Source organism: Copadichromis virginalis, linkage group LG14 (assembly GCF_057382275.1).
Source record: "Copadichromis virginalis isolate Kocher_CV1m ecotype Utaka linkage group LG14, C_Virginalis_male_GT1.1, whole genome shotgun sequence".
In the NCBI taxonomy this organism is placed as follows: Eukaryota; Metazoa; Chordata; class Actinopteri; order Cichliformes; family Cichlidae; genus Copadichromis; species Copadichromis virginalis.
The window spans coordinates 3295740-3310540 of record NC_140631.1 but is presented as its reverse complement, the minus strand read 5'-3'; the positions used below and the strand labels follow the sequence as shown (position 1 = coordinate 3310540).

General features: G+C 38.5%; 1 protein-coding gene across 3 annotated transcripts in view; it reads left to right on the top strand.

The window, feature by feature from the left end:
- The window catches only part of bcas3 (BCAS3 microtubule associated cell migration factor), a 323439-nt gene that overhangs the window by 10790 nt on the left and 297848 nt on the right, over positions 1-14801 (top strand). For all 3 annotated transcript variants that reach the window (XM_085479043.1, XM_085479042.1, XM_085479044.1), the window contains exons 6-7: positions 3073-3154; positions 6964-7036. In XM_085479043.1, the coding sequence (XP_085335169.1) occupies positions 3073-3154; positions 6964-7036 (155 nt within the window). The remainder of the gene's footprint in view (positions 1-3072; positions 3155-6963; positions 7037-14801) is intronic.

Sequence of the window (14801 nt, the reverse complement as noted above, 5' to 3'; positions counted from 1 at the left end):
TCACAAAAACATTATGTGCCACAAATGAAATGAATATAATGAATAACTATATGCAGGAAAAACAAGTTTGAAAAAGCAATTTGGCATATTGCATACGCTGGCCGCTAATGTAATATTGGGTATGTTGTTGAAGGCAGTGGATGTCATATAGAGCCATGTAAGGCGAGGATGAGCAGTGGGGTAATGCACAATAACCTGCCGCATTAACCTCCAGCATCCCCTCTTCTCATTTTAATCCAGCAAATTCCATTATTCCCCCTTGCAGGACCATTTGCCTGCATAGGAATCGTACCCTGCTGCCAACCTCCTTTTATTCCTGCTATCAGTGCTTGTATAACCTGCCTGTGTCTTCAGTGTTAATCTACCGCAGCTGGGCCTCAAGCACTTTGAATAAAAACACAGCTCCAAATCCGCCACTTTGAAAAGGCTACTAATTGCACAAAAGAGCGATCATCCCCTCAGATGGGTTTAAAGACTTAAAACAAACAGATTAAAGCACTAGTAAAGTGATAATGCGGGGTTCACTGTAATTTAATGCATAAAAGAGAAAGAAAAGTAGGGCATTGTATGCTTAGAACAATGTGCCATTACATACACCACACACTGCCAGGAACTAATATACTGGCATCACATATAAATGGATGAAGACTAAACCCAGCTGGACACACACACACACACACACACACACACACACACACACACACACACACACACACACACACACACACACACACACACACACACACACACACACAAAAGTGCTTTTCACTGTGGTTAAATTTGCTCTGTAATAAAGACCAGAAATGCAGCAAACTTAAAAATCTACTCTAAGTTCGACTCTATTATTCTTACTGTTTATCTGTAAATGTAATTTCAAGTCTGTGCAAATGTGGTAGAATGAACATGTTTATTCAGTAAAGGCAGATGATGATGGCAGTGAGAAACAGACAAGCTCACTCCCCTTACACATCAACTGTACAACAGTCAAACATATAAACAAACAGCTGCTGGTTATGTAGTTTTTATTTCTCTACTAATTTTTTATGTATTGTGGTGTTTTTTTTCAGTAAATAATTGGCTGCACTATATAAGCTGGACTGTTTAACTTTTTAGTACTGAACAGATTGTGTTCATGTACTCAAATGGCTCAAGAAGGCAATCCGAGTGGAAGATGAAGAAAAAAGGAAATAATGATTGCGTTTTTATTATTCTCAAAATGTGTCTCTAACATTGAGTATTAAAAAACCTTTTATAAATTGATGATGTCAGAGTCTTAGGGTTATTTATTATTTTTTTTAATGCATTGGTGTAAATTTTATGCATTTACAATTTGGGTATTTTATTGGCACAAACATCAGAACATTTCGAATGAAACTCAGTCGTACACCTGGGCAGGGATTTTCAAATACTGAGGTTGGGAGTCTCCCCAACAACTCTCTTAGGCTCAGTTTCCCCAGATATGAATTAAGCTGACTTCTAGACCATAACTTCTTTCCATATTCATTGAATTTTTCTTTTAGAGTAGGACTAGGCTTAATCCATGCCTGGGAAGCTGCTGATAAACCTGCTGAAAATTTAGACTTGAAACTAAAACTGGCATTTCCAAATGTTTTGTTTGCCTTTTAATTTATTAAATTAAGTCTGCTATTTCACTCCATGTGGTTCATATTTCTGGGTGGGAAATTACCTAAGATATCATCAAATATTTATGCAACTAAAAGAAATAAAATGCAGGTGAAACAAATTAAATGAAAATGTTAGCCTTGACTTTATTAAGGAAAAACTACAATACACTGCATATTTGTAATGAGAAAATTGAATTACTGCAGTCATTTACACACATTTAAGGGTGTTTTATTAATTTGTGAGCATGACTCGTGGAAGAGTGAAATACTTTATTTATCCTTCCCACTGTCCACTTTTCCTTCTCAAAGTCGGACTGAAGCCTGTTTTGTGGCTACTGGTCTTGCTGCACTAATGACACTGCCATCATTAGATTAAAACCAAATTACAGTTTTGACCATTAAATTTTTCAGTGTGGACAGATTCATTAAAAATGTGATAAGAGTTGCAGACGTAAGTGAAAAAAGAATCATTTGCCATAATTAACATAAAATACAGAACTTTGCATTGAACCCATCGTCCCCATTGTTCCCATTGCCCCCAATGCAAAATGCACAGTTCCCTCCAAAGATGATATAGTAGCTGAAAATTCTGATTTATTTATTTATTTATTTATTTATTTATTTTTTAAAAAATTAATTTAATTTTTTTAATATAGTGTAACACAAAATCTTGGCAACGAAGAAGTCATCGGGTGGTTAATTAAGAAAGCCAGTACCTGAAGTAGTGGATGAAAAATGAAATGATGGGAACACAATTTACAGCATAAATCCAAAAACTGCTAAAGATGACAGACACCGTGGAAATAATAAAGGTTAATGAAACATTCAGCTACGGGTCTCCCATCATTCTATTATGTGCAGTAAATCAGAAATCAAAGATAATTCTGAATTATGTTAAGACGCACTGGCTGTTTCTTATGTATTCTGCTACAGAGGCATTATGGGCTGCTGCTCACTTGGCATTGACCCACATCCCCAACCTCTCCTTGTTGGCTCTGTAAGTGGAGTCAACTCATTTGTGTTGTGATTCCACTGGGACTTTTATTTTGTGCTTGGTGGATTTTACTTCGTGGTTTGGCTGGAGCTTAACAACCAGACCACCATGTGGATGTTCCCCATCCTCCCTCCCTACCTCACCCTGCCATTTTCTATGAAAAGTAGTTTTACACCGCGAGAAAACGTGTTGTTTTTCTTAGTGTGAACAGATCAGATCATAGGTTTAAAAAAAAAAAATGACAAGAAATTGTACGCTTTAAAAGAAACGTGTGTTTTGAAACAGTTCCCTACGTGGCCGGACATAAAGATCTTCGAACGGCCTAATACCTAAATACGTTTTGTTTTGGATTTTTTAATCCTGGTCTGTACTACTGAGTAAAAATACCTCTTTTATTGTGCTGATTTGTGAACTTCTCTTACTTTCAAGTCTAATATATGTTTTTTTTTTCAGCTGGCAGGAGAAGCTCAAGAGCTTTTCTCAGTGCGACACGGTCCAGTGCGAGCTGCTCGCATTCTGCCAGCTCCTCATAACAGTGAGTATTTTCAGTACCGTTACTTGAGTATGATATGCACCTACCTGCAGTTAAGCACATATTGCATATTCTTGCTTGAATAATTATACAGTAGTGATGACATGATTATACAGCATTAAAACCATCGCCAGATGAAGTTGACAACATTTGTTGTCAGTTCTTTTATCGGTGCTGCTGAGAAACATTTCTGCTGAGGAAACACAGAAAAACAAACACAGCAGGTGTCAGTATTTTTCACATCTCTGCTATAAGGGTAGAGATGGGTTCCTTTAGTTATTTTTATAAGGTATTAGCTTGTTGGCAGGATCTTTTGGGTAATGTGCTGTGGGATTTGTATTTTGTGCACAGGCTATTTATGGTGTTTTGTAGTGTGCAGCCCACATTGGCTGGTAGAGGAGGCTGCTACTGTCATGGAGCGTCTTTGCTTTCAAAGGCTGTTTAAGTCTACAACAGTGTTCAGCTGTGTATTACGCATCAAAAGTAACATCTGCATTGATATCAGGACCTTAGGTTTCATAAACACACTGCATGATTGAAATTATGAGATAGTCAATGTTTTCCATCCATCAGTGATTGTAATGCTGTTGATCATTATGTAGCTTTCTTTATGGTATCAGTGGTATTAAAGTTCCACATCTACATATCTGTGTCAGAAGAAGCTGCATTCAACTGTGAAACACAAGCTTTTATACCTTGTAGTAGATAAAATCTCAGCTCGTGTTGTGCCACCTTCAGATGCTGTCTGAGATTTTTTTTTAACAGTAAATGTCTCTTCTGAAACCACACAGGGATGTGGAGGAAGTTCATTTAAACATTTTTCCTTTGCAAGTCTCCTGAAGTGTCTTTTCAGCATAATTCGGAAATGTCTGTCCTGGAAAAAAAAACTCTGGTTAACTTGATTTCAGCATCCAAGGTCAACACTTAAAATTAAATTTTGGATGGCCTATTGTAATGTAGTTTTGGGTTGTGGGCATTTTAAGTGGTGCTATATCATTAAAATTAAAGAGTGCTCCTTGGTTCCTCATCCTAATGTTGTCGTAAATCTATGATTACTGTTAGCCCACTCTCAGTCAGTAGTCCATATTACTAGTAATGCAGGCATTGGTGTCCTTTTGTCATGAAGAGTTTAGCCAAACAAAGGGTATCCCAAGTGCATTTTGATCAAATTTGAGTTTTGTATTTGCGTTAGTATTATGTCATTAATGTAACACACGGGCCGCGGTAATCTGACAAGGATGATTGCTACAAAATGATGCCACAGAAAATCTTCTTTTAGCAAACATTGAAAAAGAATCATTGTTCATTATTAATGATGATTTTTGGATACCTTTATTTCAGAAAAGTTAGTGAATATTATTATTTTTTTTTAAAAAGGAAGTAGAAAGAAAAACATTTTCGTCCACTCATCCAATTCAGGGTCTTGAGCTGGAGCCTGACATGGGGCCACAGGCGTGGTACGCCCTGCACAGGTTGCCAGTTTGTTGCAGGGCAACAATAGAAAGCTCGTAGTGCTTAATGTAAAAGCTGAGATCACACAGACCACAGTGGCTGCTTCAACCTGAGATGAACTTTAAGTACAGCAAGGAAACCACATAGAAACTGCAGTCTGGCATCTGAAGCGATCAAACAGCACCTGAATAACACTCTGTAGCTTCACCAAGTGACGTGTGAAATGCTTCCATATCCACCACCTGGATGCATGCACATGCATAATTAGTGCGTTGTAGTGTAAATTCCTCAAGGACAAAAAACAGACTGGCACGCGGAGCCTCCTGCATAGACCCCCTCTCTTACTATCTGATAGGGAGATTTCCGTCACTCACCCTAAAGTTGACTCGCAGATTTGGAAAGTGTACTAGAAGCTTTCAAAATCAGCATTTTGTGATTTACATTACTCACAATTTGCTTTTATGAGTAATGTAGCGTGGTCCAAATGAAAATTACAATGCAGGAGGAAAATGAGAATTTTTGTGAATCAGTATATTGAACAGTACTTTCAGATTCATTTCTTTTTGGAAGGAAACATTTCCCATGATGTTCTGTGAATGCACGTTTGATCTGCTTACCTAATGCTGTTTTATATGACCTGAATTACAAACAACGTTAAAGCATTTCATTTCATTTGTAATGTAAGTGAAATAGTCCCAGTAATGACAAACAAATGTGGCACTGGTTCCACTCATGGAAGGTTGAATGCAGTATTAATTGCAGTTCACATATTCTCAAAGTCATGGTGCAAATGGTCGACTTGTTCCACTGATGAGACTCTTTACAGACATGACGTTTAAATTTAATCCCTGCAGGTGTCAATCGGTTCTGTGAAAGATGGTTTGTGGCCTTTTTTTTTTCCGGTGAGAAAATGGTCTTTGTGCTCGCCGTCTATGTTGCAGTCTTTTGGCAGATTTCAACAACACACAATGGCAGCTTTTGAGGAGTGCTGGAAGTGGATAAAAGCAAACCACAGTAATAAGAAGCAGCAGATAGCCCCGACACATGAGGGGAGTAATTCTCTCAGCAGAAAATAAATATGAATTGTACCACTGCAGGGAAGGACACTGATTGTAATCTGTTAGGGTGCAAACAGTGTTGCACTGTGGCGAGCCATTAAAAGGCCAATTGTCTGGGATATGAGGCTGTGGGTGGGTGGACTCGTAAAGCCCTGAAAATAGGTGTTGATTATAATAAGGAAAGGTTCCTCCTTCCTGGAATAGAGAAGGAAAAGCTGGTTTTCCAAAGGAAGTAAACGCGTTTATCCACATCTCGTTTACGAGCTGTGATCTTTTGTTGTTTTGGAAAATGAAGCAATGACTTCTCTGTCTGACAACAAATGAGCATTGAGGAGATACTTTGTGAATGCTCTCTGGTCTTCATGCTAGAGGAAATGCCATGCAGTTTAATATGTAGCCTGATGTTTCGGGCGATGTCATAGTATTATTTAAACATACACTTACTTGTTTCTGTTACTATTCATTGCAATATTAATCAAATCAAAGTTGCTCTATGCATCTTCCCAGAATGTTTTCTTTTTTTAGTTAAATGTGCCATTCACCAAGTCTCCAAGGAGCATATTTATGTTCCGGCTCAATATCTTGACTGATGACAGAAACATGAAAGGAGAGAAGGATCCTGTTGGTAGTGTTAAAGGCTGGTACGGAAGGCACGTTTGCTCTCATGCCATACCACAGGAACTTGGGCTGATTACTGTCAACCCTCAAATTACAGTCCTCTAAAGGGTAACATCTTCTTCAGTCTAAGCACCCCCATCCACTCAGTCCCCTTATCCTTTGCCAAACTTCAAAAATGAGACAATTAGGGAAAATATGGGATCAGAAATACTTAATGCAGCATGATTTCTCTTCATTTTTCACATGCCCACTGGACTTTGCATTTTCAGTAAGATTTCTCCATCATTTTTGAGTTTTGTTAACTTTTTTTTGGAGGAACAAAAATGTTTGGGTTTTTTTTTTTTAATTATTTTACATCAAGCTTCATTTATTCTTTTAGCTCAAATTTACAGTAGAAAATCAGTAGAGACTAGCAAACAAAGTCTTTAAATTAAGTGATTCCATGTTTTGGATGGAAAAAAAAAATCTCCATTTATCAAAAAATATTTTGCAACCATAATTGGATTATGGGGCAACCATAGTAATGTAATCAGCACGTTTCCTGCCATGGTAATAGCCTGCCTGTTGTATGAGGGTGGGGAGTGCTCGAGCCCTCACATGTTTGGTAAAGAATGTCTCTCTTTGTTGTGTGCAGATTCTGCTGTTTCTCATCTGGCTCTTCCTCTGACTCCTCTTCCTCCTCAGGTCCTGTAAAGCTGGACAGTTTTGCTGACAAGAGGCCCCTCCTTGGGGTCTGCAAGAGCACGGGGTCCTCTGGGTGAGTTCAGGCTTCGTTATAAAACTGACATCACTTCCTGTCGGTCACCCATAAACTGCAATGCAAAATAGTGACTTTGCTTCCCCTCTGTTTATAAGTGATGAATTATAGATTCACATCTTTCTGCTATAATGTTGTGCTATTCTGTGCGATAAGTGACTGACAGCTTAACTAGTGGAGGGGCAAAAAATGATGTTCTATAATGTCGTCTTAAACTTAAAGACTAGATGCCCGTTAAGCTCTGTCTTTGCCTAGTAAAGACAGGCATCTACTTTCTAATTAAAAGTGCACTTACTGGAAAGTGAGAAACTAAAGCAACCTGTGTCTCATGGGATTTAGCCGTCCTTTCTTTAAAACCTGCCAATAGTGTTTTACTTTCGGTGATGTTATGAAGGACAACAAATGCTCCATCTGAAAGTCATTTTTAAAAATAAGAGGCATCAAAGGACACCCAACATTTTGTTACGAACCCTTCACATGCAACTTGAGGTGAGCCACTCATGTGGGCTTAGTGACTATTAGTGGCAGTGTGGCTGGAATGCGAGCAGTACCTGAATGCCCCACAGGCTGGGAGAAGGGTGATGGAGCAGATGTGCAGAAGCCTGGGATTGTTAGGGTTAGGCCTGGGAATGTCATGTCTTTGTTTAGTGCAAGAAAACTTACTTCAAAAGTGACAGACCCCGAGGCATCTTGCACTCCCTTCTCTATACCCAGTTTGTGCCCTCCCTTCTTCCCCCCTCTTCCACTTACTTATGCTGCTCTTCCAGAGCAACACAAAATTTAACTCAATATATCCTCCCCAGGAAATGAAATAAGGAAGTCTGTCTTCAGCTGGGTCTCGATGGAGACCACCTTCTTGATGTTTTCCAGGAACTGCCGCCACTGTCTCTCTGACGCCATTGCCATTGCTTCTGCTTTTCCTATGTCCTCACTGACACTGAGACAGGCAGCGTTTTGACGGTTTGGCAAATCACCCAGGCGTCGTTCAACACTAATGCTGAAAACATGTACTGTGTTGAAAAGCAGAAACCCTGACCTCTGGCTGAATGGCACAGCCTGGTCCTTCCCTCTACAGAAGTGCTCGGTAAATAACACTTTGGTCAAAGACAAGAAGGAAAAAAGCTTCCGGGTGCGGCGCTGTACTTTCCATCGGGCCTGTTCATAAACTTACTAAGGTCCTCGCACAATTTTTAGCATATAATCATTTTGAAATAACAGCTTTTGTTAACCACCAAAAAGGATGCCGTCCTGACACTTAAATGGAAAACAGATTGGACTCTTGGCTGCTATAGCAGTGCTGGTTTAGAAGTCGGTTCAGTCAGCTCTAGGCTTAGATTACAAGATTTGCAAATTAAAGGAAAACCAGAGAAGGGAAAAAGCATGTGTGCTAAAGCGCTGTACTTGTGGATTTCCAGCCAGGCACACTCAACATAATTTTATCAATGGAAAGGATTATATGTAAAGTCCAAACAATGTAAGGATCCAGTGATTTTCTTGACAGTAAAGCTACATATGCGTCCCTTTCACTCTGTACCAGTGCCAGAGGGCTTTAGGAATTAGTAAAGACTGCTGGTGCCCTTGCAGACCTTGGTGTGTACGTCTGCTCACATTTCTGGAAAAGATTTAAGTTTCCTTCCCTTTCTAGCTGTTGTTATTATTTTCAGTCGTTTTAATTACATCCACAGGTATTAGTATTCTCAAAGTGATCCTCAGTGAAATTTTATGGGAAAGACCAAGGCGACTTAACTGTTTGCGGGTGTTTGAGTGCACACATATCTTGGGCAAAAGTTCAGTGATGAATAAGTGTGCTTTGTTCTCTGGAGTGACATTTCCAACCTCCATCTACCCCCTCACAACATCTCCACATGCCGAGAGGATGTGGTCCCCTCAATATAGACTTCTTTCACCATCAGAATTAATACTGCACGGGCTATTTCTAGACTCTAGTTAATACACATGGATGAACAGTCACTACTGAGGCCATGGACAGGCTTTTTTGAAGGGTTGTACAGTATGTCAAACAGTAAACAGTGTTCTACATCCTGAATGCCCACCTCAAGCGGCCCTTTTATTATATTGTTTTTTAAAAAGAGCGCCAATTTCAAAAGGCGGATGCATTGCACCACTGCTCACTCCTCTTGTGCGTCACTGCTGAGTGTTTTTCTTCTTCTAAAAAAAAAAAGCTACACACTAGGCTGTGTAGGTTATTTATTTATATTACAAATAAGTATTTTTATGTGTTGCTGATGGGGCTGAAAATGTCTGGTAGTGATGTTAGAACAACAGAATCATCAGTTCACTTTAAATCTATAATTGTCAGTTGACAGCTAACTTGATTGAGAGATATTTTTTTAAATTATTTTGTTTTTTAAATCTATAAAATGGTGTATTTTGTTTTTACTTGATATACAAAAATTAAACATGATAATAATACTTAGACAATAAATGCATTAGTACCTAGAGGCACGACACGGATGGATTTTAGTGCCACTATAGACGTGTCCATGTGTCGTATACATTGCGTGCTTACGCCTTTGAAGGACAGATGGTTAAAAGCTTTCCTAACAAAAAGCCCTTAAATGGCGGGTGAGGTAATCGAAGGAACAACAGTGAGCATACACCCAAGACGTCAATCAAAGAGACTAGAGTCTGTGTATCACACGTGGTTATTAAAAGTCATTCAAAGTTGTTTTTAAAAAAAAAATTGATGTTATTGTTATTGGTTACAGCTTAATTAGCCAACAGAAGCACTTAGTTAGGGGCTTGGAAAAAAAAAAATCATGGTCTGTTTTAGAAGTGACCTTTTCATGACATTAGCCACATGTCCATTTTTATGGTTACCAAGGCAACATTTTCCTCATCTAATATGATCGGTTGATCACATTAGTCTGCTGTTCAGAGACAACGTGCACAACACACATGACCCTAAGTAGTCACCTTCATAAATATGGCTCCTTTTAACCCTATTTAAGCGATTGACCAGTGTTTCCTGTTGAGATTGGGCAAGCAAATAAGCCATGCTTGCACAATAAATGTGAAAAACACATTGACAAATGGATATAGTTTTCATCTTTAAATGTTGAGGCATCAAACTATGCAAATTATCGGTGCAAGCTGATGTGCTTTGATTTCAGTTTCTACTACCTAACTCTAATTTCCCATAAGTCATAAGGTGCTGTTTCGTGGTGCAGTGTTACTTTAAAAACAAACCTAAAAAGCTACACAGAGGGTTGGGTGAAGCGTGCCTCCTCCCACCACTCACACTGACAGTAAGTGCCATGCAAAATCCAAAGTAAATGTACAGCAAACACAATTTCATCCTCCTGCACATTTGCATTTAATCTGCTTTAAATCCTTTAGTGAAATATCACAGGTTATTAACTACATGGTTGGAGGCAACAAATTCCACTTAGCCCACACAAACACTTTTGATGGCAAAAGCCCATTGAAGCACTAAGCACTAAGTGTTTCAGTGCATTTTCATGACAGGTTTTGCTCTGTGCACCGGATGTATCCTTTTTCTAAAGTGTATTAAATGGAAATCGTGAAGCATTTGTATAAAACAAGCCACCAGATTAAGGGATTTGGAGAAGTGATGCTTTTTATCCACCATGAGGTTATGGTATTCTTCACTGTCACACCATGACCATGCGCACAAACGTGCTGTCCAATCTTAGCTGGAGGGTGGATGCTGCCGTGAACGTATTTAATTTGTCCTGCATCAAAATTGCGGTAAAGCTGTATCAATTATGTTCAAGATGATCGGAGTATTTAGACACCGTGTCAGCCCAGAGGACAATCCACAGTCCTCCTTGTGCCCTGGCTGGCAAAATTGGCCTTCAATTTGTGGAAAGGAATGTCATGTTCTCCACTGAGAAAACCATTTTGATCACATTGTTCCCTGACACTTTTGTCATGCTCCTGCGTGGAAATGAGAGTAGCTGTAATCTGTTCTTTCACTTCCCCTTTTTCGTTGCCCCACATGTGGACACACATACGTACTTGTGCAGTGCATAGGCAGAGCTCAGGGGCTCAGGCTTCACTGTGGAACGTTTATTTTGACTTCCATGTCTGCTTTATGTCTGTCGAAAATGTGTTCTGCCTCGCCAGTTTTCCTCCTTCAAATAGGAAGTCAGATTATACTCAGTAGTACTGGAAGTGGTGCATATAAACACAGCCGACAGGCTGAATGATTAGTAATGACTTTTCAAACTTTTACCACAGCTTCATTCTTTAAGCCAGGCCCCTGTGGTCAAAGCAATTAATATTTTATTTTACTAAAGTTTAAACTTTTCCTTTCCTCTAGATTGAAGTATATTGCAATACTATTGTAATTTTCTCCAGATGTTAACTGTTAAGTAACACCCACTGTTGGAGGGCTCGCTATCAGTCTTAGATTAAGGCTTAACTGGGCAAAAATAATCAGATGCCTTTTTATGGCTGTAAGTAATGAAGTTATGAAGTTGGGGAAGTCTCATCTCTACCGATATTTAAAAGAGGTCCAAAAATGACTTTACTTTGAAGCTTCCCTGAGATGTTGGAGGAGACATACTTTCTGATTACATAATCCGATTAGAAGATAACAAAAATTGCATCCATGATAAACATGGGGCTGTAGAGATGGCAATCTCCATCCACCACTTCTGCCCAGGCTTAAATATACTAATAACGACTGAGTGGCATAATCTTTCATTTCATTTCATTTATTTATTCATTTTCAGGCACAACAAATACCTATATTGAACATAAAATACACAAAACAAAAAACAAAACTTGCCTGAAAAAGGAGTGGGACGAAGAAAACTTATTAAATCCCACCCCTATACTCACTCATCAACAAAAAAAAACAATAAACTTCCCGCAGCTACGCCCATCATTGCATACAGACCCATCAACAGCCCCGGGCAGATACAAGCATCTAAGCGGCAGCTCGCAACCAACAATTAGAGCCTTCATAACTGAATACAGAATATATAAATTATAAATTGCATTACCACAGGTAACAGGCAGTAATAACTACAAGTAACAGACACACATACATATACATACATATATATCTACACACACAAGTACATATATGTACATACATACGCACACTTTATTTTTTCTCTCCAGCATGTCCTTCCCTGCAGCCACCTTCTAGATTACTGTGAAATTTTGTACAGATATTTATGAATCCAATGATTTGGCTATGATTCCCTTTCCTGTACTACTTTTGGTAAGTGGGCATTGCACCAGCCACTATTACATCCCAATTGTGATGCATTTATATGCCTCCAGCAGCTCATTGTCACTCCCTTAACAGGAGTCCTGTGCCTTTATGACTAATAGGGCACACAGGCTTTTCTATTGGTCTATTGATTGCAGAACAACAAAGATTAAAAAGTTAATTATTACTTTTTGAGTTATTGCACTAAATATATTTTACTAAATGCTAGCAAGTAATTTTGTCTTTAGAGCTGATGAAATAGTCATGAAAAGTTTTGCTCTGAAAAATATAAAAGTTGAACACCGGCCTAAGTTGATACGTCACATTTCTTATATAGCTTTAAGATGTCAAAGCAGAAGAAAGAACTGCTGTATGACCAGATGTTTCTTGTGTCAAGTGCTTCCACTTAACATAGACAGAAAATTGGCACATGAGGTTAAAATGGGATCTAATGCAAGCCATGGTTTGGGTAATGAATATTAATACCCACTTCACTGCTGTCAAAGAAAGAATAAGCTGAATTTATTGGGTGCATATACATAAATCCCATGTTGATTTTTCCCCCATTGTTGTGCTTTTAATGTTACACATCTTTGAGTCACAAACTTGTAGGAGTTTTTTTAAAAATGTTTTGTAGCTAGTATAGTCAGATTTAATGGGTTTGTTATCAATTTAGCTGCACTTTTCACTCTAATGCAGTATGCTTTAACACATAAACACTAACAATGAGTAAAAGCCTGTACATGAATACACATGGACAAACACAGGGTAGTTTGTTTTCAAAATGCTGGCAATTATTCTTATTATTATGTGAAGTATTAAATAGTGGAGGAAATGTATTTCTGGCAGACATGGAGCTGTGGTTGAACTTTTTACCCTAATTACTTTCCTGCTAATGCCTCCAGCCTGCCGGAATCACTGTGGCTCCCCCAGGCCCCCAGTAGGCTCTGATGTGGCTAGTATTTGTGTGTGGAGAAGGGGAGCTCTGGGTTTCAGCAGAGAGCCAATAAGAGTCATAAGAGAAAACAAATAAGGAGGAGTAGAGAAAAAAATGTTGCACTGCAGTTTTTCTTTTCTTTCCCTTTGATTTCATAAATATAGAATTTTACATAAACTCATCATGGGGACAAATGTCATGGTAATTTGAGAGTTTTAATGATTTCTTTGAACTGTTAGAATTATTGTATGTATTGTTAATTTCTTTAGCTCCATACAGGGTCATAAGTATACATACAGGCTCAAATATATATACATATACACCCAATAACATTTTGTTAAGTGTCCCTTATCAAGTATGCTTTTGGTAGCCATTGACAATTTTCTGGTGTAATTCTAGCGGGTTATTTGACCACTCTTTTTGCCAGAATTGGTAGAGTTCATTGGACTGGTTGGGAACTGGTTTGGGAACGCCATTCTAGAAGCTTAGTGTTAGTCTGCTTTACCCCTGTAAAGACCAGTTTTGATGTGTTTTTGGAATCATTCTCACGTTGGACCACCCAGTTGTATGGTTTAAGCCATCAAGCTGTTGATTTGAAGTGAAATTAAGGAATTTGGAGGCAGTCCTCTTGCAATGTACCAGTACCACTGGCAAAACAGCATAATGCTACCACCACCATGCTGGACAGTTGGTACTATGTTCTTCTGTTTGAAGCTTCACCTTCACCTTCAAACATACCTCTTGTCATTGTGGCCAGATGGGTCAATCTTTGTCTTCTCTGTAAATAAAATGTCCTTTCCAGAAGGCATTTGGCTTGGTCATATGGGCAGCTGCAATTTTCAGTTGAGCTTTAAGGTGTTGATTTTCGACTTGGTCAAGTAAAACTCACTTTGGACTGGAAAGAGAAAAACTACAAAAACGGAAACTGCAAGTTGTAATCATCCATGATCTTGATCACTAACGAGAATAAGCTTTGGCCTTGTCAAATTAAAAGACACTGTGGAACCTTCAGCATGAATAATTAAAAGTTTTAAGTGTATGTATATGTTCGAGCCGGTATGTGTACTTGACCATGTGTAAATGAGAGAAAATCCTAAATAAATTCAAATTGTGCACCCATTTCTTCTTTTTTTTAAAAGTCATATTTAAAGTCATAAACTTCTGACTACAACTGTAAATGGGGTGCGTATGCAGGTGGAGGCTAGTGCAAGTCTTATGCTAGTCCAAGATTTTGGTTGAGATACAATAGGCCAAAAATTTTTTATATTGTTTTCCAAATTTTTTGTGAACTAGAACATTCGAGGCTGTTCCTACACCACCACTACTCTCTGAATAGTGGAAAATACAAATTTCTTGTAATTTAAAATAATTTTTTGCACATTTGATAATATCTCATTTAAATATCTGTACATCAAATAACATGTCTTAGTCGTGCTAGCTTAAAAACATGACATATGTGAGACTAGGAAAAATCAGTGATTGCCCAGTGATTACATAAAATCTTTTTGCATTTGATAATTGATTACAAGCAGTCACCCAAAGGCTGAGTGTACAACACCCTCTGCTTGACCACTTTGGATGACAACACAATTGTGCAGGTCGACTGGTGGCGGGACTGG